Consider the following 25,499-nt stretch of genomic DNA (forward strand, 5'->3'; position numbering starts at 1 on the left):
ATTTTGTATGCACGCATGTCCCGGCGGGCTGGTTGAACATATTGATATTCTTCTTGTATGTGTACAGCGCCCCTTAAATGCTCCATCTACCCAATCCCAGTCCTGAACACCGAACATCGCCCATGCAACCCTTTTTTTGAAATGCAAGCAACGCTAACTGCACTTGACAGGCTCTCCCGTTCCCATCGCCAGCTTCGTAGTCGTCTTGATCATGCTGATAACCAACACCGTGCATCCGAAAGCCACAACACCCATAGCCAGGTACGTCTGGGCGTTCCTCTTTTTCGTCAACTTGATGAAACACAATGGCGGCAAAATGAATGCGAGCGCACACGCGCTCGTAGCGCCGAAAAGCTCGAATACGACGCCGAGATCGCAGGTCATAAGGGAAAGTGTGAGTGCAGAGATGACGAGTGAGGTGGTGAAGATAATGTGTCGGTTGGGGTGGTAAGGTTCGTCTGCGAACCAGTACTCGTTCATGACTTCTCTACAGACGAAGGCTTCGAGAGGGAGTGTGGTGAGCATGTTGAGGCCGAAGAACAACCTTGCAATGTTCACCATCAGGTTGTCCTGGGGAAAGTTGTTGAGTACGTTGCCAAGGGTCTTGTCGCCAAACGTCAAATATCCAGACAAGGCCATAACGAGACACGCGACGAGTGAGATGCCGGTGCTGTAATGTGTGACGCGACTGAAGCGGTCGATTGTTGGTTTCCGTAACGAGCCGTAGATCAAGAGCGAGTTGTGGTGGCAGACGAAGGCGAAGGAGATGACGCCGATGGCTTCGAAGATGCCGTCATTGATAATGAGGGAGCCGCGCAGCTGGCCTTTGGATTCAGCGGGGACGCGGAAGGCTTGGGTGACGACGGTGATGATGATGACGATCATGCTGACTAGGGCGAAACCGCTGGCCTTGGCAAGCTGTTGTATGTTAGCTGGATTGTTGCATTGGGCTGATAGGAGTCCTTGCCTTGGCGATGTCGCGGTAGAGGGATAGCGGGTACGAGATGCCCAAGACGAACAGGACCATAACGGCTCGTCTGTTAGTGAGCAGCCAGAGGAAAGACATGTCTTCTAGAGAAGGGAACATATGGTCCATGACCTGGGGTATTGTGTCTCCAATGATCACGCAGAATGCCATCATGCCGCCGAAAGCACTGCAGAAGGTCAGTACTGCGACTCTTGTGCCACCCATGTCCAACGTACAAGAGCCATTGCGCTATCGATATAGCCACAAGTCCTGACTTGCCGAAACAATGTTGCACTGTCGCCTGGAACGAGTCGGTCCCGCTGAGCTTCGAGTTGATGACGATCAGGCAGACGGTCCAGTCGACGACAACGGTGAGGCCGATGAGAAGGACGGTGCCTGCCAGGAGGCCCGCGTTCTTGAAGGCATAGGGTTGGCCGATGATGCCGGCGCCGCTGCTCGTGTCAGCCTCTGTCCCCTTGCTATATGTTCCCGGCTATCTCACATAATACTGTTCGCCATATTCATGAACGAATTGCGCATGCCACTCCTTGGCTTGGCGCTCTCGAGATGGTCCTCGGGGTCGAAGTCGGCCGCGACTGTGACACTTGGCGCCTCAATGCCTGTGAGCAGAGGCAGTCTCTGCACTCTTTCTCGGCCATCGTCTCCGTGTCCCTCCAGGTAATCCTCGCCCTCCAGTTCTATCCATTCTGCGCCTTGTGCATGGCCATTCATGCTCCTGCGTACCGGATCTTCCTCGAACCGTACCCGGTTGGGTGTCCGTGGCGTGCCGTCTGGTCTCGGATGCGCGAAGGACGACTGACGCTTGAAGCTGTTGCCATTCGGTCGTGTGCCGGGATATGCAGGGGATGTGGAGGTCGCTCGTGAGGACGAAGGGGACGGTGACAGGTGTCTAGAACCTGCTTTTGGGCTAAATGCAAGGTCATCCTCGCTGTCTGAATTGTGCTCATGCAAGAGCTGTCGCGACTCGCTCATTTTAGCATTGTCGAAGTTTGGAGGGTTTGAATGACGAATGTTGAAAGGTGTCAGTCCAGTCGCCGTTGGAACCCGTGAATGCCACCCCTGCAGCCGCGCGCTAATACTAGCCTCTTTGGGCGTAGAGCCCAGACGTCACTTCCGGCTCCGAGTTGTGGGGAACTCTTCTCAACCATCCCGTCTGCCCGTTACTCCACGCTCGGATCCAACACATCACGCGACCAGGCCGCTGCTATCGACCTGGAGGGCTTGTGAAGATTTCAGCTGCGAGAACCGCATCAGCTGCACGACCAGTGTCGCGTCAAGGCAGAGATATAGAAGATGCTTTCTGAATCGAGTATCAGACCTCCTGGCTATCTTGGCAAGCAGCAAGACCGGACAACAAAATCATTTGCAGCAAGGCTGAAGGTATGGACTCGCATTGGCTGAATGCTGCACATCTGGTGAAGCGTCAGTTGCGAGTAAAAAGTCTAGGCTCCGCCATCAACCACTCGTGTGTGATTCAGCCTGACGATGCTAAGCATCTACCCACCTACCAACTCGGCTCACTGAAGCGTTTCCACCCGGCATCTCAGGGCACCTCCAGGAGATATGCGACGTTCTCATTGCAGCTGGCACTTTGATACCTCCAAACTAGGGACCTTTTTGCTGACTCCGAAGTTGTCGAGTTTGTTATCGTATCTCGAGCCGCCGGCGCTTCGCCCTCTGCTACGTTTTCGGGTAGCTCAGGGGCTCTCACCCCGCTCTATCCTCCGGACATCACGTCAGGACTCAACAGCATGCTCTATCCCCTCCCATGCACCTCGAGGCATAGGCCCCTTCAGATACCAAGATTCTTGACGAAGGATCTCGGATGAGACCTGGAACCAATCTACATCTTCGCCATCGATGTGTGGATTGTTGAGGGTAAGTATAGTGTCACCGTGACGGTCGATGACGATGTGATTGACCTCTTCCTCAGCCGGGAAGGATAAGATGCAAAGATTTAAGGAGAGCATGAGGTTGACTGGGTGGTAGTTTCAAAGTATTGCAGATTATTCTTTCCAGGATGAGAACTTCGTTATCAGCAGTACTTCACATCCCAGTACCCACTTTATTCACCTACATAAACCCGTTCGGTAGTCGTCTACAATACACTGACATGCACCCACCCGTCCCGTACCAGCGCCTAAGTGATCAAAATCCAAATGACCATCACACTCATAATGTACACCACACCCACCAAGGCTGCGAAGATGAGGACTTGGACGCCATCCCAACAATCTCGCGGCTTATCGAGGATGATATGCCACCATTGTACATCCTCTTCGTCGTATCTTTGCATGCTGATTCCTGTCTCCGTAGACTCATGCTCCCGTCCTAAGCCTACGGATCGAGGACGATAACCAGTAAGAGTAGCTTCATCATCGCTGCTGCCGATGTAAGATTCGAGATCTTCCCAACAAATTTGCTGATGAGAATAAACTTGTAGAGTGCTTTGAGGCAAAGGGGCATCAGGCTCGTCAGTATAATTGAGTGCCATAATTGACGGCGAAAAATATGAAAGAAGTATCTCTTGTTGTGAAAAACTACTGTTGTAGAGGGCATCAGTTGACCTCCGCCTTGTGACCAATTTTTTTCCACCATGTTTGCTGGCTCCAACGTGCTCAGCGGGTATAACATTATCCACCAGTTGCAGTCCTGAGACCTTTCGCCCTTCTCTTCCTTTCTCTGGCATCGTCTTGTCACACCCTGGAGGTCGTCAGCCTACTCAGAGTACCAGATCATCAGTCCAATGAGCACGATGACGATGACGATGAGTCCGCCTGCGTATGATCAGCGCACGTTCACATCTTGACATGGCTACGATGACTGGTGAGTTAACTTACTCCAGAAAGCGAAGTCACTACCAATGCTGATGGCATCACAAATCTCGTTCATCAGCCGGATGCTGATGGGCACTTGCACCCAGCGCTCAGCAGGGCCTTGACCTTGACCATGCATGATGCCGGTTGGTTGATTATGCAGCGCGAAGGCGGGCTCGCGAGCTTGACGACCTGGTGGTGGGCGCAGGCCAGGGAGACGCTGCCAGAGCGCAACTTGCTGCTGTTGTTGTTGTTGTTGTTGTTGTTGTTGTTGTTGTTGTTGTTGTTGTTGTTGTTGTTGCTGCTGCCGTTGCTGTTGCTGCCGTTGCTGTTGCTGGACGGCGGCGACAGCGACTTGGACTTCCTCCTCAGTGTGAGAGAGGCGGACGCGGCAAAGTCGTGCGTTGGTGCGCGGGAGCATTGGGGTGTTGTGAAGAGCTAGAAGGAGGGTGTCAGTGACTTCAGCTGCAGAATCGGGTATTTTAAAGGTGTGCTGGGAGGCATTCCGTGTCTACAGTGCCTACGAGAGAAGTTGGATGCTTACTGCTGGAGGTATTCCGGAGTGTCAGTGAGGAAGTGGGCGTTGTTGGAGAAGGTGTTAATGGCTACAGGTTGTGAGGTGGTAGGGGATAAGCTGGAAGAAGGTTTCGCAAAAGACAAGTTTGGTGAATGTGTGTACGAATGTGAGCACAGACGCTAGCAGAAGAGACATAGAAGTGAGTGGACGGTCAACATGCGCACAGACTGCGCTTCACTGCGTCAATGCAAGGTCCCTCGCTCGAAATACTCGACCTGGCGCCTCGAGATCAGTGTAGCATATGGAGGTAGTCAGTCTTTAATCTTATACTCATTCCCGTGGTGATGTTGTAGGTATCCAGATCCAGCTCCATGGCTTTGCGTGCAGCAGCCCCAGGTTGTCAGCGGATGAATGCTGTGAAGTGGCACTGCCGCCAATGACGCCGAACCTCAAGCCCTTGGTATTCTCGCCTGAAGTTTTTGCGATTGAGCTTTCCTTGCCTGGCGCAAGGTCGCCACCACTGAGCAGGTGCGTGGGTTGGGACGGCCTCCCAACCTACCCATGGATTCGGGGGTGCCGCTGCGCCTGTTCCAGTAGATCATAAGAAGCCAGCACCGTAACAACAGTAGCACTTGAAGTTGCTTCTATGAGGCCGAATGATCCCGACCATCTCCTTCGGCTCTTCACCGTCAGGCGCTCACACTCGTTTGAGCATCAGTTCGTCTCCACAGCCCTCCATGTCCGCCAGCGATTCTCCCCTAACGACACCAAACTTCGACAGAGCAGCTCGAATATGTCCAGGGTGGAGATGGCATACCAGTCTTGTTGGTGTTAGAGCCTGCCGAGCTCTCCGCACCACATGATGGACCTTGAGCGTCGCTCACCGCGAGTGCACCTGCTTATTCGCGGGTCGAACAACCAAATGTCGTACGGCTCACCGGAGCAGGCCGAGGGTGTCCGCAGCTTTCGCGTCTGCCAGATGAGTTCCTCCTGCAGAACTCCAAGATTGTTCCTTTTCCGTAGCTGGTATGCTGTTATCCATATCTTTCGGGTTCGCCCGTTTCGCTGAGCGTCATCTTGCGCCTCTGCCCTCCTCGCCATAAACAAGGAGAGCGACGACAGCGACAAAGGTTCGTACTCCCTCAAGAGCAGGCATCCTACTTCCAGTTAACACATACAACAAGGTGCGCAAGCATACTGAGCCTAAAACCGGCGACGACGGTATCCTTCCATTCGCCCTCGACCTAACCCTGGGTGTCAACGACAACATTCTCATCCCAAAGGCGTATTTTCAGACCTGCGGGAGGACATCCTTCTTAGCATCATGAGGAGAGGATCACTGAGTTACGCGTGATGAGGGGCGTAACCTTGAGATCGAATGTCGACCATCCTCCAATAATAGCAACAACATGTCGGCTTGGTGTTGCATCGTCGACGGAAGACGATCGCCAGACTAAACGGCATCCATTCAGCTTGCCCGCTGTCATGCGGTGCGGTTGGTGGACTGCCCTCAGCCTCTTCTGGTTGGCTGCAAGACATTATCCGAGCCCATGTGGACAGGGTTCCATCATGTCTCCGGGCTTGAGCGTTGTTGTCGTTCACGATGAGTGCTGGTCCTGGGGCTAGGGAGCATACGATTCCTCCCTAGGATCAGGCTCAGAATGCATGTTGGCGGACGCTGGTGTCGGGGCTCGGGGACATATAGTCTCTCCTTGGCACCAGGCCCATAATGCTGACTCGTTCCGTGATGCCATCAACCGTTTCGACGAGGAGGTGAAAAGGCAAAACTGTTGTTTGGCACCGTGTAGCTCTCGAGCTCAGGACATCATGTCACCTGTACCTATAGCCCAAGATGCGGCTGCCTCAGCTTCTCCATCAAAACAATAACAATTATTCGCTCAGGCGGTGGTGGCAGCACATCCTGTCCAAAAATTACCTGTTCGCCCGTTGTAATTCACTGATGTGGTGAAGTTGGTGCCGACACCACAGCCAGCAAGGACTCTGAGGTCGCCCTGACTGCATACAGGCGCTGATCTACACGCACGCGCTGAAGCACTCCAACGGCTCCCTCGATCCTGCTTGGACCTGCAAGGTGATCCGGGTCGCCCTCAACTACATGCAGGAGCTGATCCGCGTCGAGCGCTGCCGCAATACTGGCTGGGACAAGACAGTTGCCGACATCGCTGGGCCAGACTGGGAGGCTTTGGCTGCTTCGCCTAACCTTGCTCAGCAGTATGAGCTCCTTAAGCGCGATGCCAAAGAAGCTTGAGCTAGATGTCGAGACTGCCACTGTCGATGTGGATGCTCCAGACTTCTCGATCTACGGAGTGCATCGAGACGACCAAATTCCTCGATCATGTCATGCACGAATACCCATCCCAGCAGTACACCCAAATCGATAAGTCCTTCTTCCAGCGTGGCGAGTAGCGCTGCGACCTTGGTACCGGTGTCGGGGGTTCCTTCATCCAGTCCTCGACGAAAAGTTCAACAAGGTCGAGGCTGCCACTGTCGATGTGCACAGTCCGCAATGGCTGGCCTAGCGAAGCAGCGCGCCCAGGGGGAAAAAAGCAGCAGCAGCAGGCTTGCGCTTCCAACGACTCCTCTTCAGCATCGCGCGATACCACACAGCGTTCCATCAACAAGTTCGACGGCAACAAGGATCCACGCGGCATTCCCGTCGTCAAGATGACCAACCAGATCCGAGGTTCTCCGGTCTACATGCCAATGGATGTTCTCCACATCAATGCAAACCAGCGCTACAACACCAGGTTGAGCGATTCTCCGACCGCTGCGGCAACTGTGAAGCTGAACGTCACCAAAGCTGCGAGTGCCCCCAGCGGTGCTGTGCAGTACGGTGTCCGTCTCCTCAACTGGGCTAACGATCCTTACTCAAGCACTATGGCTGGTGGTGGTGCCGGTGGATGGACATGTCGGCCGTGGTGGTGCCGACATCTACGATGCCTGCGGAGGGAGGGTAGAAGGAGATGAGGTCGGATCCCCCGGTCTCATCGTGTATGAAGTCAACGCTGGTATTGGTGTTGATGTGGGCTGCGAGGGTGGTCGAGGTTCTCAGATATCAAATGCATCTTCATGAAAGCTTATTTCGTTTCCAAATCTGCCTCTTTCAAGCCTCCAGCCCCCGTTCCACCTTGGGTGTGCAAAGCTCCTGTGATGCTGAGGTGAGAGATCGCGTGCGCCATGCTGGATGGGCGCTTTCCGATGGCTGTTTGCTGACTGCTGCAGATTTCCCACTTTCGTTATCGACGCGCACGAGATCTATGAAGCCTTTTGAAGATGCAAAGCGATGAAGATCGATGAGAAAGAGATGGATCTGCATCAGAAGAAGTCTGGTTCCATGGTTGAGTGTTCCTGCCGGCCCCGCTTCGCTTCACGGAACATCCTTCCGAAGTTTGAACGTCGTTCTTCCCTGCTCCTGCTTCTTCCCTCGTAACCTTCGCCTGCACTGCTTCTTTTCTGGTATGCGTATGTAATGCGGTAGGTGCCGGGCTTCGTGATCGTTCGCGATGGCGAGGAACGGTGTGATGAATACTGACTGCGGCGGCTTGGGCGGTAGGCTTGCGCCTTCCTACACAGTGAAGTCAGCAGCGTGCTTGAAAATAAGAGACAGAGCTTCCTTATAAGTCACCCTGGAGTACTTCGATGCCTCCTGATGCCCTCTTTGTGGAGCTGATGGGGAGTTGTGATGCTTACCTGGATCTCGACGACGCCGCTCCCAACCTCTTGCGCAGGCCAGTATCTCCTCATACAGTCTCCTCGCTACGGTCATGCTAGCAATAGCCGGCCAGGAGACACTCACAGCACCGCTTTACTGCAGCACTGGGAGTCTGATCCTAACTGCTATGAACCTCGGAAAGAACGGGAGCACATGGATAAGCTCGAGGACATCGAACCACAGGACGATGACAGCTTCCCAGCGCTCGTGGATCCAGAGTGGCCACTACAGTATTGTCAGCACCTTTCCACGTCACTCAAGAGCTTCAGACGCGCATGGTCGTGTCGGGTGAGGAGCTTCTCCGGCTTCACTGGACCATCACTGCTGGCAGCTCGGAGGTGCGAGGAGGAAGTCAGTAGGTGCACTTACGCGGAACTCGAACTCATCACCACCGATTATGACTACTAAGGGCATTGTGAGTGCTTTTGAAGCAAGGTTGGTGTGTGGTGGTGTTGGTGTTTGAGCACACTCTGTCAGCGCGGCGGCGAGAAGGGGCACCAAACCACCGCAAGACCCAGCTGCACCAAGGTGAAAGACACACGCATCACTAACTCCATAAGGATATAGGGTATTCACAGAGGACGAGAGTCTGATCTAAGTTCTCAGCTCGGCCGCACCAAGGACCTACGTCTCCTGACTTCTCGAACCTTCTCTGCAGCTGCGCTTGCCATCAGCAGCGTACTGCAGCTCTTGACTGCCTCCAGCCCACATCAAGAGGTGCCACGAATACTCATCCCTGGACGTAGATGTGCACGCAGTGATCTGTTCCTGATGCTATGTATACTCTCCTCTACATGTAGGATGCGTCTTCGCTTCAGGTTTGCGTCAACTTGAAGGCTACATTACATCGAGCTCAAATCTGGATCAAGATGCAGGCTGCACCAAGTCATATGGCTGCTACTGTAAACCTCTTGGGTTTCTTACATACTGACGCAGAGCACATAGAGGTACCCATCTCGGCACACAGTCCTTATCTTCTTCTCGTATGAGCTTTCTAGGCCCCCGCTCTCTAGCAGAGCATATAGACACCACACCGCGAACTACTCAAAGGAAGCTCTGCTATCCAATTAGGGACGCAACAGAAGATCATACCAGCTCGACAGCCTCCCACATGGGCCATGTGGTGGGTCTTCGCTATTGTTTCTAACAGTGGGGAGGTACTCAGTACGCTCAACCCCTGTTATGCTCCCCGTCTGAGCACTCATGGTGAGGACGAGCACCGTAATAACAGCGTACTGGCCCCCACATCCATCGATAAAGACCACACAGTCTCGTTCCTTCACTTTTTAGCAACACTCGGATCTTCACATCCACCACCATCAAACAATCTTCAATCAAATATGACAACCTTTATCTCCTCGACCACCACACCCTCAATTTCGCCGGGCTTACCACCCCTTCTCTGGCAGCGGCTGTCCCCCCGCCGCCTCCGCCGCTCGCCGCTCCGTCCTTGGCCGAATGGGGCGAGCACTACCGCCTCCAAGTCTTCTACGAGCAGTTCCTGGTGATCACCGAGGAGCGGCAGCCAGGTTGCCGATGGGTTGCTTGTAGTTTCTGTCAATCTCTAGTCTTGTGGAGCCGGAGTACAAAACAGCGTCCCGCATACGTTCGCTTCCTACTTCGTATCCGGTCCAGTCGTGTAAACGTGCCAGTGGGTAGTGATCTGGTAGCGCGGCGAAGTGGATTGCGTCTCCTAGTGTTTGGATCCTCATGATTAAGTGCGAATCCCATATCAGGCATGGTTTGTCGGTATCCCTATCACATTTCAAGTCAAGAAGTGTGATCCCGAAGTGAAGTGCGGCTGGGACGACATCCTCCTCGAAATGCTGCAAGACCAATGTGCCCACTCGGTAGGTTGGTGACTAGAATCTTCGCAAGTGTCCTGCTGAAGTGGTGTACCCCTCAAAACGCTTCTAAGAAGGTACACTGATGTAATTTTGGAGAAGCTCTCGAATGTTGCGGGATCTGATCTGCCAATTACGTCGTGTCACATTTCGCTGGCGCCTTTCATCTCTGCTCTCGTTTTTGATTGGCTTGCCAGATATGGCATTGGCGTTTCTAGTATAAACTCTCGCACAATATGGCGTTATGTTTTAAACCCTGACGATCATGCTTTTGTTTGTTTCACGGAGAGCATGGCTCCCCCGTCAGAGGACATTTTCTTAGAAAGTCGTTCTGCATAATTCGACACAGAGAAGGGGGTGTAATTGTCATGCTGTGTTGGTGCTTTGTTGAGCCGACGATCTGGAAGCTTATCAGTTCTTCGAAACGAGATGCGTGGATCCTTGAAGACGATGGTGTGACCACGGTGCAGTCCGATCTGTCGGATGCCATCACACGTAGGGCTCAACACATAAAAGAGAGGTCGAATTGTGAATGGCAGAAGGGAAAAGAAAAGCGCACAAGCGTTTGATAGCAGATTGATAACTGCGGACATCCCCCCACATGACCAAAGCAATCGCACTAGCGATGTCTAAAAGCTTGCAAAATTGACCTGCTTCGACTCCTTCTCCGTGTCTCGCGGAGTACGGAGCCGACCGAACGGTCCAGAAGGGTTGGTAAGAATAGCTGTCAGTGTTGGTTTCTAGCACCTTCCGTCTCATTCGCAATCAGCTTGTCTCTTTGCTGTCTTGCTTGCTGTCTTGCTTGCTGTCTTACACACAACAAGACTCTTTGCTCCAGCTGCGTATATGAAGGCAGCTCTGAAGCTTGTAGATAGAACCATCAATTCATCTCATCTCATGCACTCAGTGCTGGTTCAACAGTCCCCCCGTCTCCTCCATTTTCTCAATCTTGATTTCGACATGCTCTTCTTCCTCCTGCTTGATCTGCGCTACAGACTTAATGTCACCGAAGTCTCTATGCACACCGATCTGTTCCTCATACATGTTGAAGAATAGATATCCGTGCTTCGCATACGTTGTGGCGTCGATAGGCGTCGGTGGAGGTTCATGACCGGACATTTGTTTGTAGGACACGGCCTTGAGAATCTGGACGTTGAAGACGGTGGCCCTTCCGGCTGCCATTCATTCGGATACGCGTCGGGCTTGATAACTTATTTGATGTTGCCGCCTGGTGCGATGCCCATCTCCGATTTGGTCTTCGCCTCTTCTGTTTCTCTAGCCCGTTGATTGCGCGCCATCACTTCTGCGCGAGGCCCACCGCCGCCGCACAGTCTCAGGACCACATGTTCTATGAAGTTCTGACTTAATCAGCGATGAATAAGAAGTGATGTGGAACATCGACTTACATGTTTTATACCATACTCGTGTAGCATGTAACCATCTGATATCAGTCAGCGGGAAGAAATGAGTCTTTACCTTCCAGTGTCTTGCCTGCAAAGACTATCCTTTACTGGTCCGGAGGAATACCCTCCTTGTCCTGGATCCATTCTTTCAACCCTTGAACCGTGGTTTTGATGCTAATCTAGCATTCAACTAATCTACCAGTCAAGGGCTTGATGATAATTCGAGATAGCAAGCGCGGATCGAACGGCGTGACCTCGAATTGAAGACCACCAGTGACTTCCTGACCAGTGGTCTGAGCCTACACCGAGTAACCCTTACCTTGTAGCATGGCGATGAACTGGCGAACCTTGTCCTCTGATTTGGCTATGCCATCAAGTCAAGGATGTTCTGGAACAACTACATAAGCTTGCTGTCCCTTGCTGACTGGTGTGTTCTTGACTTCGGTATTCGCAAGCTTGGTCTGACGCTGAAGCTGTGTCGCAGCAGTCTCGACAGCCGGCTCGTCCGATATCGCATTAACGCCACCGACATAGATTTTGATCAAGTACGACTGAGACGATTCGGACTTGAACACATGGCTTCTCATTGGTGCATAGGGAAAAACAGACCTCCTTTAGCGGCCATGTCAGTAGGAAGCTGTTCGTAGTATTGAGTCACGCGTCGTAGAAGGGAAGTTCCGAGATCAGGTGGAGGATGGTAATCGATCTTGTTGTCAAGTACGCGTATCGTGCGGCGAAAGGTGATTTTGTAATCTTCGTTCACAAGGATGGTGTCGTTCTCATGAAGCTCGCATTTCATACCGCGTGAAATGGGTTGGAAAGGTGCGATGAGTGAGTAACGGAAAGAGTGAACAGACGCGAGTGTTAGATTCAGTCAATGAGCATGCTATTTGCATAACATTAGTAGAGGCCGATGTTTGCTTGAGACAGTCACTCCGGGCGTCAGAATGACCAAAAAGAGACGCGAACATGTGGTCATGTCTCAGCAATACAAGATCTGATACTCCAATACATTCCTGGGACATAATGATTAGGTTTGTGCTGCTGGCAATGGTGATGTTGAAGTGCAGGATTGACGGTAACGAATGAGAAGGCTCGATAGTGCGCTTACCCATCTCGGCAAGTGCCGCCTTGGCATTGGCATCGAGCTTCGAACATCACCAAGCTTCACGACGACGCCGTACTGCGCGCAGCACCACCAAACCCGCCCATTGGCCCCTCTCCACTCCTCGAAGCTGCGATCGATACCCGGCCGCTCACAATGGCATCCAAGAAGGTCACCACCGCGTTCTCGGTACGCATACACAATCCCTCGCGCGCCTCTGCCAACACCCCTCCGCTGCCATCCACCACAGCCCTGTTAGCAGCCTACTGACGGCATGTATAGAAGTACACAGTTCAGCCCACCGGTATTTATGCGGCGATCAACAGGCTATTTGCGCTCGACCCCAAGCGCTCGACCGGTATCCCCATGAACCCGCAATTCCGCAACCCTCCCCCCGGTGGTCTCGACCCTACCAGCTACGACGACCCCGTCACCATCCCCGCCGCCGACATCGCCGAGAACCCATACTGGAAGCGCGACATGCGACGACGGTACCCCAAGCTGTCGACCGTCACTCAGGCTGATGCTGTTGCGCTGCTCGAGGTTGGCAGCGCGGCGGCGCCTAAGCAGGAGTTGATCGGCGAAGCTGGCTCTAAGCAGCTCGTTGCTGCGCAGGAGGAGGGTGCCAAGGGTTTGGCTGTTGCGTTCGAGAAGAACACCGGGCTGGCAAAGGACGTGCTCGGCCCTGGTGGCTTGCCACCTCTGCCCAGCGGTCTGCACGTCAGCGATGTTGGTGTCAAGAGATACGATTTGGAGAAGGAGCAGTCGTACGGATCTGAGTATGTGAAAGCCATATCGATTGCACGTGGAGACCTGATACTGACCATCTCACAGCTACCCTTGCAGGACGTTTGCATAAGCCCTTGACTGAAGACTTATTGGAGTGCGTGGAGGACGATAGAAGTACTGTAAATACCACCACAGCTTTTTCTTTGTGTGATGACATGTCAAAAACATTTTCTATATGCGTTGCCTTCTCCTAGGATCCTCTCATTCTTACTCCCGTGTTATTGCATTTAGCCGTTTCTGGTTCTTCATCGCAAGTGTCCACCCTTCATATTTCTTTCAAGTATTCTGCTGCAGCTCTATTGTTGTGTTCGGTGCCGTTGCTGTCCCTTCACTTCAGCAGGCAAGCACGCGCAGGGTCAAAGCTTGGCGTCACCTGCACCTGCACCGCGACTTCTGCTTTCTGCGCACTCTCACCTCGACTGCACATCACGCATCTCCTGCCTCTGCCAGTATTGTTTCAATAGCTGCTATGGAGTCAGGCGCGTCTTCTGCATCGCAAAGGCTCGAGAGCTCACCGCTCAACTTCATTTACGCTTGTTCTATCTGCTGCGCTACGTTTGCTGATACTTATGAGGGTCACAACGAAACGGTCCAAGGTCTCTCAGATGGTATCAATCCTAAGGATCGCCTCGTCACAAAGCTGTACCTTAGCGGCTGCTGCCATGTCTTCTGTGGCGAGCACATTGAAGGAGGCGGTGAGTGTCATTACCAGCACTGCACGTCTACGACTGACGCGACTTCAACACAGGCCCTTCCTTCCATCCCGCCGGGCAAAAGCCTAGAGCACCATGCCCATTCTGTGTCAAAGAGAAGGGCGACGCCACTGTCCGTGACCTGTATTCCATACGCGGCTTCTACAAGGACGAATACGACCCAGCAATACCACCGATTTGGTTCACCGCACCGCCTATGAGCCTAGATGGCCCCACCAAAGAGATGGAAGCTCTGCGCGTGAGTAATCATTCAGTCGTCCCCCGAGCACTTGCGCTGATTAAGCGCAGTTCCAGTACCTAGCACTTGCACGCTACTGCCAGACATCTTATCGAACACGAAAGACTCTCACAGATGCATTGAAGAACACAAAGCAAGAACTGGCTACGGTGCAGAACCGTGCTGCAGAAGAGCGTTCGGAAACCATCTCTTTACAGCATGAGAACGAGAAGTTACGGGCTGCAGCAGAGCAGGCTGGCGAAGTGGACTCGCTTAGGGCTGAAGTACAACGATTACAACATCTGGAGCAGGAAAAGGATCAGTTCGAAGCCGATTTAGAGGCCTTCCGTTGTCTTGAAGCTGATGTGCGCAATCTTGACACCTTCCGGAAGAACAAGGCTGCTATCCTGCACTATCTGAAGCTGTTCCCGAAGGTGGCAGAGTAAGCTATGTCAGTATTGCCGTCATAGGCTAAGCACTAATGCTCAGTAGGCAAAACACCAAGATGAAAGAGCGGCTCTCTTCGTTGGGGTTCGCCATGGCCGTAGAGCCTATTCCCAACTACCCACAGCTGACGTCTGATGACTTGAACGAGATCGAAGGCATTGCTGAAGCCTACGCTGAAGATGATAGGCGGTTCCAGAAATCGTCCTCAAGCCATACCGCTGGGCGCTCTGCGCACACCTTGGGCTACCCATTCACGTCCAGCGACCGTCCACTGAAGCGTCAAAGGGTCGACTCCCCCCTTCCACGCGATATGCACATCGACCCACCGAGTAGCCGCGACATGATGCCGCCCCCGTCAAAGCCTCTGTCAAGGATGCGCTCAGTTCGAAGCTTGTTCCCTACGATACGTAAGAAGTTCTCGAGCAGCCGATCGTCGTCAAAGGAACACCGAAACAACAACGGTGATGTACAGATGTATGACAATGAACAGTGGCGAGATGCAGCAGACTCTTCCACTGGCGACGATCGATCATTACCACGCCGTGATTTGCGCAGCGAGACACCGTACATGTCCGGAGCTTTGCCTGTTGAGCAAGCATCACAACGATCGCACCTACTTGCGAGCGTGGGAGCACATGGTAATGCATCAGAGTTTTCCTTCTGTGCATCGTCACCTGTCAAGATGAATGGTGGACAATGCCAGCGCCAGTCCGTACAACTACCTACAGGACCATCGTACCTTCGTCTCATGGATGGCTTGTCACGCGACAACGGTATTGAGCTAGGACTGAAAGATCCTCGTGAGAATGCGCCAGGTCATTATGAGGCCAACAACACCGTCAGGCCAACAGTCAGTACCCCTCAAAATCAGCGGCAGCCTCAGGAGTCGAACAACCAAAAACGTTGGGGACTGGGCCATGCCTTCCTTCATCAATCACCCAATGGACCACCAAGACAGACTAATAACCAGCAACTCACTTCGCCACTTGAGGAGTCTAAGGGCTACTTCAACCGAGCGCACTATGACCCATTTATAAGGATTGCAACTCCAGGCTCAGTCCAGCTCCAACAACCTGCCCGTCAGACCGAGAACGTAGTAAGTTCCTTCTTTGGGCGCAGTCATTACGATGCGCTTGCACCACCGCAACACCGGATCACTGAGACCCAAACCAGTTCACATCGTTTCGCCGCCTCTCAGTTACGGAGGTACCCAACTTCGCAGGTTTCAACCGAATGGCGTGAGCCACGCAGTCTGAATGGGCTGTCATTTATCGACTTGCCTCTCGATTCGCGGAATGAGCCCTTTATGCACAACGGTCATCGGCAGCCATCACGACATGTATCTACACAAAGCTATCAGGACTCGTGTGGCTTTGTAACACGCGCAGACACTCACCGATCTTCCTTCGTTGACGACAGCGGCGATGGTTCGTCCCTACACGTCAGACCTACGTTCTCTCGGCAGCAACAACTACAAGCGCAGTCAACGATGCTGCCTTCCTCCTCCTTCAATCAGACCCTCCCTTCGCGAATCGGACAACTACCGTCATCTATGCCATCTGTTGTCTCGAGTCATTCTCCTGTACGCAACCGAACCCAGTGGGAGACATTGCAACGCGCAGGCGTGAGAAGCAGTCGTCAAATGCATGGGAAGATACAAGGGAATATGTTCAATTTGTCCTCCACGAATCCGTACTCCCGTGTCGAGCGGCGCAGCGTCAGACGGTGATGTATCACAATTTTGTGAGTATCTTGTTTATGTGTTGGAGATGTTAGCGTGTCTATAGAAATGTTTGGGTGGATACTGCAGAACACTAAACAATGAAATTCTTCCAACGCTGTCTTCCAGACCACAAGCACAAGTGCATGATAACATGGCGACTGCACAACCTCATATGATGTAAGTCAATAGACAAGCTACTCGCCGATCAACCGCTAACTGAAACGACCACAGGCGCCATCAATAATCTCGTGAACCCCAAAGCTTAACATCTGATTGGCATGCGCTTGCCCTCCTTGAGCGCGGAGCTTGTGTATAGATTGCGATGCCGACGCCTCCGAGGATAAACACTTAAGTAGATGATGCGCTCATTGTGGTTGGCTAAGCTTTAGGAGAGTTTGCAGGCTGCAGATTGTGACGACCATGCGCCATGCGACGAGGATCTGGCCAACCTCCGAGCGAACACTCGTAGTCCTTATTGGTCGCTTCGACGATTCATGTCCATGTTTCACGACGACCACTGACATTTCCGCAGATGTTTGCACGACGTTGCCGGCTGGTCTGTGTTTCAAACAAAGGGCCGGTGCTTATTTCCCTAATTAAACACATGGCTATCCCTGCTTCCCCACACTGCATCAAGACTTGACCCACATCAAGCATTCCTTAATACACTTAAGCAATCTACTCTCCGCCACCAGACGTCGAATACAGATTGCCGACGTCGCTTTGAGCAAATTGTCTTGATCATACAATGGCTTTGCTGCCCTATTCCCTTGCAAGAGCGGAGGCGGTGGTCCATCATACCCCATTCCAAATTGCCAGTGGTTAAAGAGATTGGGTCTGTATAAGAGCAGTCTAGTCCCACGGCTCCTGGAAGACAAGGCAGCTTCAGACTCCTCATCCACCTTCCTTCGCTCTCTCTTACGTTCATCATGCTTTTCAGCAACATCCTTGCGGCGGCTGCTCTGGTCAGTACCGCCTTCGCTGCTCCCTCCGATAAGGAGACTCGCGCGAACCGGAAGTTGAAGTGGTTCGGTATCAATGAGTCGGGTGCTGAGTTTGGCGAGAAAAACTTCCCGGGTGTTTACAACAAGGACTACACTTGGTATGACACCAAGACTATCGATCAGTTCATTGGTCAGGGCATGAACGTCTTCCGTCTGAACTTCTGTAAGTGCCACTCTCCTAATTATCGATGGCCTTGTATCTTTACTGACACACCACAGTGATGGAGCGCCTCACTCCCAACACCCTGACCGGTGCCTTCGACAAAGATTACCTCGGCAACCTCACCCAGCAGGTCAACTATATCACCAGCAAGGGCGCGTACGCCATGATCCAGCCGCACAACTACGGCCGCTTCTACGGCAACATCATCACCGACACCTCCGGCTTCAAAACGTGGTGGAAGAACGTCGCCGCGCGGTACAAAGACAACGCGCTCGTCGTCTTCGACACAAACAACGAGTACCACGACATGGACCAAACCCTCGTTTTCAACCTCAATCAGGCCTCCATCGACGGCATCCGCGCCGCCGGCGCCACAAAGCAGTACATCACCCCCGAGGGCAACTCATGGACGGGTGCTTGGACTTGGGTCTCGTCTGGCAACGCCGCGTCCCTCGTCAACCTCAAGGACCCTCAGAACAAGCTCATCTACCAAATGCACCAGTACCTCGACACCGACGGCTCCGGCACCTCTGAGAACTGTGTTTCGACCACGATCTTCAAGGAGCGTCTCCAGGCTGCGACTAAGTGGCTCAAGGACAACAATAAGCAGGGAGTTATTGGCGAGTTCGCTGGTGGGAACAACGCTCAGTGCATTGCGGCTCTCCAGGACGGTCTGACTTACCTTGGCCAGAATACAGATGTTTGGTGGGGTGCTATTTGGTGGGCTGCTGGGCCGTGGTGGGGTGACTACATCTACAGCATGGAGCCTACGAGTGGTGTTGCGTGGGTTAACATCTTGCCTAAGATCAAATCGTACTTCATCTCCTAGGCGAACTTCGAGGTCTAGTCGAGAAAGTTAGAGTCGCGGGTGGAGAGTGTTGAGTTTTTGTACATACTTTCTTTTCTTTGTTTGCATTGGCACTTAGCATCAAAATAAAAGATCCTGCAGGTCATTTGGTCATCGTTCTGCTCCTCTCGCTTTTCTACTTCTGCATCATACGCTGCCACACTCAAGTTTTTACATGTTCTGTGTACTTTTCATCATTCGTGGCACCTGCTATACCCGCCAGAGATCCTTCCTCGAGTGGTGTTGGACTGGGTAGTGACTGCCTCTATCACTCTGGAACTTTCTTTCGGGTCGCTCACCGCATCGCTTTCACACTCCACTTGAGTACAGCAACAAGTGGTTTTTACGCGACAAGGTTGTTTCACTGAAGGTACGTACCTGTCCACAAACATCTCCTTCAATACTATGAGATGATGCTAACTCCGATAGTGCCAGCTGATGTTTGCCTGCAAAGACACGCGCAACTTCTCGCAATCGCCTACCTCCTCTCGCTGGAAACTGTCTCGTTTGCTGGCAGTGAAATTGTGCTGGAGAATACATGTACCATGTTTTCGTACAAGTCATTTGTCAGTGTCCTTCATCCTAGTCTGACATCCGTATGCTAACTCTGCTAGCGCAGTTCAGTATGTCACCCAAAAATGCGCTCAACCGTCTCGATCTTCCAAAGTGCAAATCCACATTCGACCCCACACATGGCAGAGGATACAGTCTCGTAACATCCTGGGCAGGTGGAGCTTTCTGCTATCTGCATCCGGCCCGATGCCGTCATTCGCCGGGCGGTGAAGACTCCCCTCTGTGATATATGCTCACAATACTGTCAGTCCTCAAGACCTCAATCCTTATCTTCAAACTCTTGGAAGCACTGGTAAAGTTCAAACTCAGACACGATGGTCAAGGTTGCAGTAGCAGGCGGCACCGGCAGTACGTTCAGCCCACAACCCCACTATTCCTTCCTTCCTTCCCAACTTCTCGGTATATCTGGTTGACATCACAACTCATACACCTTAGATGTTGCGACAGAGCTTCTCCGCGCGCCAATTCGCTCCGGCAAGCACGAAATCACCATCTTCACCCGCTCAGGCGCTCCCTTAACTCCCGTCCCTGGCGTTCTTTACAAGAAAGTCGACTACAACAATCTCGAGGCCCTTACCACGGGCCTTCAAGGCTTCGATGTGTGTCTATCGTTCCTCATCGTACACATCGACGTCGACAATGTCGTCCAGAGAAATCTGATCCGCGCCTGCAAAGCGGCAGGAGTCAAGCGTTTCGCACCAGCCGAGTGGGGCATCAAGAACAACTCCAGCGTGCCTCCATACGCGAACAAGGATTTCATCGCCAACTACCTCGCCGAACTCAATAGAGAGAAGCAAGTCCTGCAATACTGTCTCTTCCAACCCTCTATATTTCTCGACTACTTTGCACATCCGTACCCGTTGAGTCCGGAACTGATTACCTGGCCGTTCTTCATCGACTTCGATACTCGGCATGCGATTATCCTGGACGATGGGGAGCAGCCTATAGTCCTCACCGCGATCTCAGACGACTCTGAGATCCTCGCCCGCGCCCTCGAATCCTCCGAGCCATGGCCGACTGTTGGTGGCATCCGCGGCTGCAAGACGACTATGAACGAGCTCCTCGCTCTTGGGAAGAAGATCAGGGGTGGTGAGTGGACGGTTGAGTATGTCAAGGGCGAGGATATTAGAAGGGGGGAGTTGAAGACGGAGTGGGTGCCGCAGGTGAGCCATCCGGTGGTTCCTAGTGAGGATCGAGCGCAGTGGTCAAAGGACTTCCTTATCATATTCTTGGCCGGTATTCTGAATGGGGCTTGGAACGTTAGCGATGAGTGGAACCAGCGGTTTCCCGATTACAAGTTTCTGAGTGCGGAAGAGTACCTCACGAAAGCGTGGGAGGGAAGGCCATGAGCGTGCCGGAAGTTTTGGTTGCATTTGTGAGTGTAGATTATCATCCAAACGCCAGTTCACATGCATTGCATCACCCTGCACAGTTCTCAACCAATCTTCTCCTTGCTCTCAGTCCAGCGCGTACCCTTCCTCATCTTCTAAGCACCGCCCTCACGCTTAGCATACTCCTCCTCGATCCTCTCCTCATAGAGCCTATCATTTTCCTTCTGCTGTTCGTCCGTCACGTCTGTGATCCTGCCTTGACTGTTTCCACTTGTGCCCTCAGCAATGCGCCTCCCCGCGCTGTCGATCTCAAAGTGCTCCTCGCGTGGCGCTTGGCCGGGCTCTTGGCTTGTCTGGTGCACACGTGTGCCGCTGTTGTCGCTGAATGTTGACTGTGTGTGCGATGTGGTTTGCCCGTTGATGGAGCTGCTGGTGTAGGAGAAGGTTTGGGATTGGAATGAAGACGGCATTGTGGCGGTTGTTTGAGGTATAGAGTTTTGCTGTTGAGACGGTTGTAGGTGCAGTAGGTTTGCGGGTTGTGTGTGAGGTTTGTGAGTGAAGTGTGTTGAGTGCTAAAATGGAAGCAACTGCGTACTGATGAAAGGTGGAGAAGGAAGTGTGACGTCACAGGGTCCAATCCAAACTTCATTTGTTAGAGCTGTCATACTCAGACTGTCCTACTGAGCAATCCACAATCACTCTTTACTAAGAGAATATCCGCTGTATTCCAGAGCTTCTGCACCGCATAGCCTGTTCCTCAGGCATTCGCGTTCAGAATTAGGGTCGCCACCCATAGTAATACCACTGCCATGCCAAAGCGGTAATTAGACCACATACATTCCTAATCAGGCGCTTTGTCCAGTCACTTCGCAACGCTCTTGCGATGAGATGATCAAGTTGATTACTGCCTCTGAAGTTTTGGGCGAGCTTCTCCTCGTCAAACGTGTTCGCATCTCCTTTCGAGTTGTGGGACAGCAGCTCGCGTTTCTCGTCCGTTGTGCGCGTCTCTCAATTCGAGGGCAAGTGTGGAAGGAAGCTGTCCTTACGCATAGCTTCAGATCATTCGTCAGACTCGTACGCTGCAGATCCATGGGAGGCCTCTCGGGATACATGGCAAGGCTGCTTGGCTCAAGAAGACATACACATCTTGATGTTCACGGCCGATGCTAAATGTTACAGTTCAAGGTTCAATCTGCATTTCTCCTAGCGAATACTAGCTATCGTTCATATCAGCCTCGCGATCATTTACCGCCCTAAGATCCACCATAGCGACCGCTCATGAGTGTATGACTGACGTTGTTTAAGAACTTCTTCATGGGACCATTGCTAGACACTGTTAGCATGGTGGGTCGCGCGAGAAACAGCTAGAAAGACATACTTCTCTGGCTCGGAGGTTTTGACATCTGAATGATTGCCCTTGTACGTGCGACGGGCGTATGCGATTGTCTCCGCCACAGAGTCGCTCGCCTTCTCCGTTTCTCGGGCAGTGGGAGCTTTCGTGGGATCTTGAGTTGAAGACATGGTTGTAGGATTGCGGATGCACTGCAGATCAAGATGGAAGACGGACAAAGCGGATATCATGAACAAATTTGATGGACGACGAAGAGGATACATTTGCACCTGCTGGGCAATCTACTCGTGGAATATCTCCCACATGGGGTTCACCGGCGGCCAGCCAAGCGAGGCGGAGCACGAGAGGCGCTCCACGAGATCAAGGTCAGTCGGTCAAACATGCGTGTTATCTCTCACCGTTCATGACTGAATGTGCCTTGTGAGTATTGCGATAACAAGAGATTTTTGTATGGGTGATGGTGTTGATGCTGCCAGGCTGCGTCGTCGAAGCTGTGCCTGTGCCTGGGCCAGACCAGCCGCGCCCGCCGCGTGCGCAATCGATAAACTAGCGGACCCGCCTGCCACGCTAGACCCCTGAAGTTGCCGGCGAACGGCAGATTGCTGATCCCATCCGTCAGGCATCACCTTCAATCCTCAACACTCACAGTCTGCCCAAGATGCGTGTTCTTGGGTTACCACTCGCTTCGCTTCTACTCTCCTCCGCATTTGCACAGGATGACGTCGACTTCCCAGAGTGTAGCAAGGAGGATGCAGATGTAGAGAAGTGCGCACAGAAGATCGATAACGTTGTCGAAGTTACACCCGGCATCTCGTACTTCACAAAGATAGCATGCAAGGACTGTCCTTATGCAGAAACATGGAACGAAGACTCGGATGATGGCAAGCCGGAGAGCAGGATCACACATGGCGACCAGGAAATGGTAGGTGCCATCCTCTCATAACAGCCCAGTGGCGCGTTCCTCTGCTGCAAGGAGCTCTCACTCACCGTATACCTTTCGCACAGTTCTTCAACGTCACCCTAGCAAACGACACGCGCTCTATCCTCCTCAACGGCAAGAAGATCTTTCCGGCCCTCAACACGATTCCGAATCCGCCGCACATCTCCGTCTCACTCCTGCACCCCGACTTCTCGTACAAAAACCTCACCGCCGCAACCTCCTGCTCGGATCCGACCTGCTCCAGCCCAAATATTGGCACCGACTGCACAGAATGGTGCCAAACGCTCCCCCTCGGTCGCATGCTCGTCGACTACTCCTACTCCGCGCACCTTCAAAAAGAGGAGCCGGACGCAAACATCCGCTTCTGGGAGATCATATTTGATCCCGTCGGCGGCCGCAGTATGCCTGTTGCTGGGTTGAGCAGCGTCTCGACACCCTGGACGTTCGACGACCCCGACCGCAAGTCGCTGCATATCGTCGTCGCGGGGCAGCCCGTCAAGCGCGGACACGCCGTTAAACCGCACAATTCGCAGGACGGCGGGCTGTTTGGTTCTGTTGGTGGTGATGAAGTGTACAACCTCGAGATCACGAAGGTGGAGCAGGTGATGCGGCGCTTCAACTTCGCTTCACCAAAGCTCAGCGCCTGGGGCAAGATCCGTCGGTTCTTTGGCGGCGATGTGTGGGAAGAGGAAGGCGAGTTGGTGTACTTGAGTGAGGAGTGGGGCATTTGGGGGAAGAAGGGCACGTTGAGGAATCTTGTTGGTGACGTCTTCCACTCCAACTTCGTTGGGCTGTTCTTCATCATCATTGGGTCTATTGTTGGTGGATTCATTGCGCTGCGCATTGTTCAGGGCCTTTACCTATTTGCCAAGCAGCAGAGTGGGTTGGCGAGGTGGAAGGGCATTGATGCTGTGTATAGCCAGCTTAATCAGGAGAGGGGTCCGGATGACGAGGAGGAGGGCGGATTCCGAGGGGAGTGGAGAGGTGACTGGAGAGGTGACTATAGGGATAGTTACGACGAAGGCGGGAGTCGTGCGAGTATGGGCTGGAATGAAGAGAGGATGAAGCCCTTGCCGACCAAGCCGCTGCCTGAGAAGCCATTGCCTCAGGAGCCGCTTATTGATACTTAGAAACTTCAGGAGCTGAGCGTCCGTGAGTAAGTGGAACATCATTTTCTTGCGGTTACTTCAAATCTAGACGTTATCCATTATCAGAGTCTCTTCTTGTCGATATCTTGACCCTTTCTACATCCCTTTTGCATATCAGGATACTGCTTTCTCCCTTGGAAGCGTGCGTTATATCATCCTTTAGGAATAGCATAGGCGTAACTGTCTTATCGTATTAGAACAATGGTACGGTCTGCCGTGTTTCTTCCTCTGCATCGTTTTGCCAAGCAGAACACTCAGCCACCACAACGAGATCGTCTTCGTCGCACGACCTCACTCCCACATCCACATCTCTAAAAACGGCCTGCACACACAAGGCTGAGCTCAACAAAACACGCCCATGGATGCCGCGAGCATGGACATTGTATGTATCTACTCTCGCTGTGTAGTACGTCAGTTCTTGTTTTGTCCCACTGATGCGTTCCAACAGGGACGACCTCAAGGAGCTGTCGTAGATTTAGCCTCGATCTCAACAAGCTAACTTACGAGCTCTTCGGACATGCTGAGAATCTGCCTCACCGTTTCGCAAGGCTTGAGGGGCTGAGAAAGTCAAGGTACAACATATGGTACATCGCAACTCACCAACCACGATGTGCAACCACAGATATACTACAAGGCCGACAGGACGATCATAAGGCAGCGATGCGTACCGGTGAACCCTCTTATTCTTTACTTGTATCACGGAGCTGGTTGTCATTGACCTCATTCCTACGCCTGCTAGAAATCACTCCCGAAGGCTGGGACGTTCGGTCGAAGGTATAAGTATCAGGCTAACTTACGACCAGAGCGCAGCAACAGAACCACCAACAATCGCACCAAGAGAATATAGCAACAGAAGCAGCAAACATGAAACTCCTTGCCCTATCTTTTCTCTTTACGACCTTCTTCGCTCTTTCTTCTGCTGTTCCTCTCGAATCTGCTACTGATGTCAACCTCGACAACCTCACCGACATCACCAATACTACCGACCTCCATGTTCGAGCTGCAGCAGACGACTATCCCTACAGAGGCGAGTGCCCCGGTGGCAACGGCGTTGACAAGTGGAATTATTACAAGTGCCAATGCACCTCCTTCGTGGCGTGGCGCATCAACCAGAAACTCGATATCAAGTTCCACAACCGCTACAAGGGCCAGCATTGGGGGAATGCAAATACTTGGGACGAAGCAGGCAAGGAGTCTGAGGGTGTCACGGTCAACAAGACACCCAAAGTCAATTCCGTGGCGCAGTGGAACAAGGGTCTCGGCCATGTGGCTTGGGTCACGAAGGTGGAAGGTGATTATGTTCATGTCGAGGACTACAACTATAAACATGAGGATTACGGGACGAGAAAGGTGAAGAATAATACGTTCGATAACTACATCCACCTCAGAAAAGTCTAAGAGAAAGGCTTCGGCGAATGATGGGCCTTTGCGAAAAGGCACGGTGTGTCAAAGTTCTCGATGTCCTGCAGTTATGGCTTCGTAGCGTTGCGAGCCGTTGATAGAAGTTCACCGCAATGATGCGGGCGATGGGAAGTGAGGTTTGCGACATCGAGGCCAAAAATCAAGCATGAGCTGCTTCTCAAACGCTATCACCTTCCCAAAATAGCTCATCTTAATTGTGCATGCGAAGATTTTCGTCATCCTCCTCTCCATACCTTCCTCCCTTACGCGCACAATACCCGGCCCCAGCCTATCCGGCCCCTCCACTTCCTGTATCATCGCCAGTATCCGTGGCACGCTAAAGTGGAGCGGCGTTCCGCTGGGCTATCCGGCCCCTGCCCCGCATCTCAGCTTGCATGAGTGTCCACGTGACGTTCTGACCCTGAATTGCCGCGCCTATCCGTTGT

The 25,499-nt window shown here is 52.6% G+C and overlaps 13 protein-coding genes across 13 annotated transcripts; 8 read left to right on the forward strand and 5 right to left on the reverse strand.

The window, feature by feature from the left end:
- Window positions 1–24: 24 nt before the first annotated feature.
- Window positions 25–1,960, reverse strand: BU25DRAFT_441298 (uncharacterized protein; the record flags this gene model as incomplete). The annotated part of the gene is made up of 4 exons (XM_033709228.1): window positions 25–918; window positions 968–1,154; window positions 1,204–1,419; window positions 1,470–1,960. The coding sequence occupies 4 exons, from the start codon at window positions 1,958–1,960 to the stop codon at window positions 154–156; spliced, it is 1,659 nt and encodes a 552-aa protein (XP_033559675.1). The 3' UTR covers window positions 25–153.
- A 1,667-nt stretch (window positions 1,961–3,627) lies between these two features.
- BU25DRAFT_412527 (uncharacterized protein) lies at window positions 3,628–4,558 on the reverse strand (the record flags this gene model as incomplete). Its single annotated transcript, XM_033706815.1, has 3 exons — window positions 4,349–4,558; window positions 3,829–4,242; window positions 3,628–3,765 (listed from the first exon to the last, which is right to left on the reverse strand). Coding segments are annotated over exons 2-3 (452 nt in total), but the record flags the coding sequence as incomplete, so codon positions are not given.
- A 1,590-nt stretch (window positions 4,559–6,148) lies between these two features.
- On the forward strand, window positions 6,149–6,590 carry BU25DRAFT_460216 (uncharacterized protein; the record flags this gene model as incomplete). The annotated part of the gene is made up of 2 exons (XM_033710337.1): window positions 6,149–6,157; window positions 6,348–6,590. 2 exons carry the CDS (start codon window positions 6,149–6,151, stop codon window positions 6,588–6,590), a joined length of 252 nt encoding a protein of 83 aa, XP_033559677.1.
- An 87-nt stretch (window positions 6,591–6,677) lies between these two features.
- BU25DRAFT_423195 (uncharacterized protein) lies at window positions 6,678–7,309 on the forward strand (the record flags this gene model as incomplete). The annotated part of the gene is made up of 2 exons (XM_033708199.1): window positions 6,678–6,813; window positions 6,843–7,309. 2 exons carry the CDS (start codon window positions 6,678–6,680, stop codon window positions 7,307–7,309), a joined length of 603 nt encoding a protein of 200 aa, XP_033559678.1.
- Window positions 7,310–11,109: 3,800 nt separating this feature from the next.
- Window positions 11,110–11,888, reverse strand: BU25DRAFT_460219 (uncharacterized protein; the record flags this gene model as incomplete). The annotated part of the gene is made up of 4 exons (XM_033710338.1): window positions 11,110–11,256; window positions 11,305–11,339; window positions 11,501–11,582; window positions 11,727–11,888. 4 exons carry the CDS (start codon window positions 11,886–11,888, stop codon window positions 11,110–11,112), a joined length of 426 nt encoding a protein of 141 aa, XP_033559679.1.
- Window positions 11,889–12,485: 597 nt separating this feature from the next.
- On the forward strand, window positions 12,486–13,406 carry BU25DRAFT_412530 (21 kDa subunit of NADH dehydrogenase). Its single transcript, XM_033706816.1, has 3 exons — window positions 12,486–12,595; window positions 12,689–13,185; window positions 13,241–13,406. Exons 1-3 carry the CDS (start codon window positions 12,563–12,565, stop codon window positions 13,263–13,265), a joined length of 555 nt encoding a protein of 184 aa, XP_033559680.1. The 5' UTR covers window positions 12,486–12,562; the 3' UTR covers window positions 13,266–13,406.
- A 258-nt stretch (window positions 13,407–13,664) lies between these two features.
- On the forward strand, window positions 13,665–16,301 carry BU25DRAFT_396799 (uncharacterized protein; the record flags this gene model as incomplete). Its single annotated transcript, XM_033704845.1, has 4 exons — window positions 13,665–13,890; window positions 13,944–14,146; window positions 14,197–14,567; window positions 14,618–16,301. 4 exons carry the CDS (start codon window positions 13,665–13,667, stop codon window positions 16,299–16,301), a joined length of 2,484 nt encoding a protein of 827 aa, XP_033559681.1.
- Window positions 16,302–17,197: 896 nt separating this feature from the next.
- Window positions 17,198–18,291, forward strand: BU25DRAFT_473511 (glycoside hydrolase family 5 protein; the record flags this gene model as incomplete). Its single annotated transcript, XM_033710878.1, has 2 exons — window positions 17,198–17,462; window positions 17,519–18,291. The coding sequence occupies exons 1-2, from the start codon at window positions 17,225–17,227 to the stop codon at window positions 18,289–18,291; spliced, it is 1,011 nt and encodes a 336-aa protein (XP_033559682.1). The 5' UTR covers window positions 17,198–17,224.
- A 905-nt stretch (window positions 18,292–19,196) lies between these two features.
- On the forward strand, window positions 19,197–20,231 carry BU25DRAFT_473513 (NmrA-like family protein-like protein; the record flags this gene model as incomplete). Its single annotated transcript, XM_033710879.1, has 2 exons — window positions 19,197–19,230; window positions 19,318–20,231. The coding sequence occupies 2 exons, from the start codon at window positions 19,197–19,199 to the stop codon at window positions 20,229–20,231; spliced, it is 948 nt and encodes a 315-aa protein (XP_033559683.1).
- Window positions 20,171–20,778, reverse strand: BU25DRAFT_412531 (uncharacterized protein). Its single transcript, XM_033706817.1, has one exon. The coding sequence runs from the start codon at window positions 20,681–20,683 to the stop codon at window positions 20,369–20,371; it is 315 nt and encodes a 104-aa protein (XP_033559684.1). The 5' UTR covers window positions 20,684–20,778; the 3' UTR covers window positions 20,171–20,368.
- Window positions 20,779–21,980: 1,202 nt separating this feature from the next.
- On the forward strand, window positions 21,981–23,845 carry BU25DRAFT_412535 (uncharacterized protein). The gene is made up of 2 exons (XM_033706818.1): window positions 21,981–22,486; window positions 22,570–23,845. The coding sequence occupies exons 1-2, from the start codon at window positions 22,223–22,225 to the stop codon at window positions 23,632–23,634; spliced, it is 1,329 nt and encodes a 442-aa protein (XP_033559685.1). The 5' UTR covers window positions 21,981–22,222; the 3' UTR covers window positions 23,635–23,845.
- Window positions 23,846–24,099: 254 nt separating this feature from the next.
- BU25DRAFT_114159 (uncharacterized protein) lies at window positions 24,100–24,485 on the reverse strand. Its single transcript, XM_033700371.1, has one exon. It carries the CDS (start codon window positions 24,374–24,376, stop codon window positions 24,140–24,142), a length of 237 nt encoding a protein of 78 aa, XP_033559686.1. The 5' UTR covers window positions 24,377–24,485; the 3' UTR covers window positions 24,100–24,139.
- A 175-nt stretch (window positions 24,486–24,660) lies between these two features.
- On the forward strand, window positions 24,661–25,044 carry BU25DRAFT_315715 (Cysteine, histidine-dependent amidohydrolase/peptidase; the record flags this gene model as incomplete). Its single annotated transcript, XM_033702192.1, has 1 exon — window positions 24,661–25,044. A coding segment is annotated over one exon (384 nt), but the record flags the coding sequence as incomplete, so codon positions are not given.
- Window positions 25,045–25,499: the final 455 nt, after the last annotated feature.

This window comes from Macroventuria anomochaeta (assembly GCF_010093625.1).
Source record: "Macroventuria anomochaeta strain CBS 525.71 unplaced genomic scaffold BU25scaffold_25, whole genome shotgun sequence".
Classification (NCBI taxonomy): domain Eukaryota; kingdom Fungi; phylum Ascomycota; class Dothideomycetes; order Pleosporales; family Didymellaceae; genus Macroventuria; species Macroventuria anomochaeta.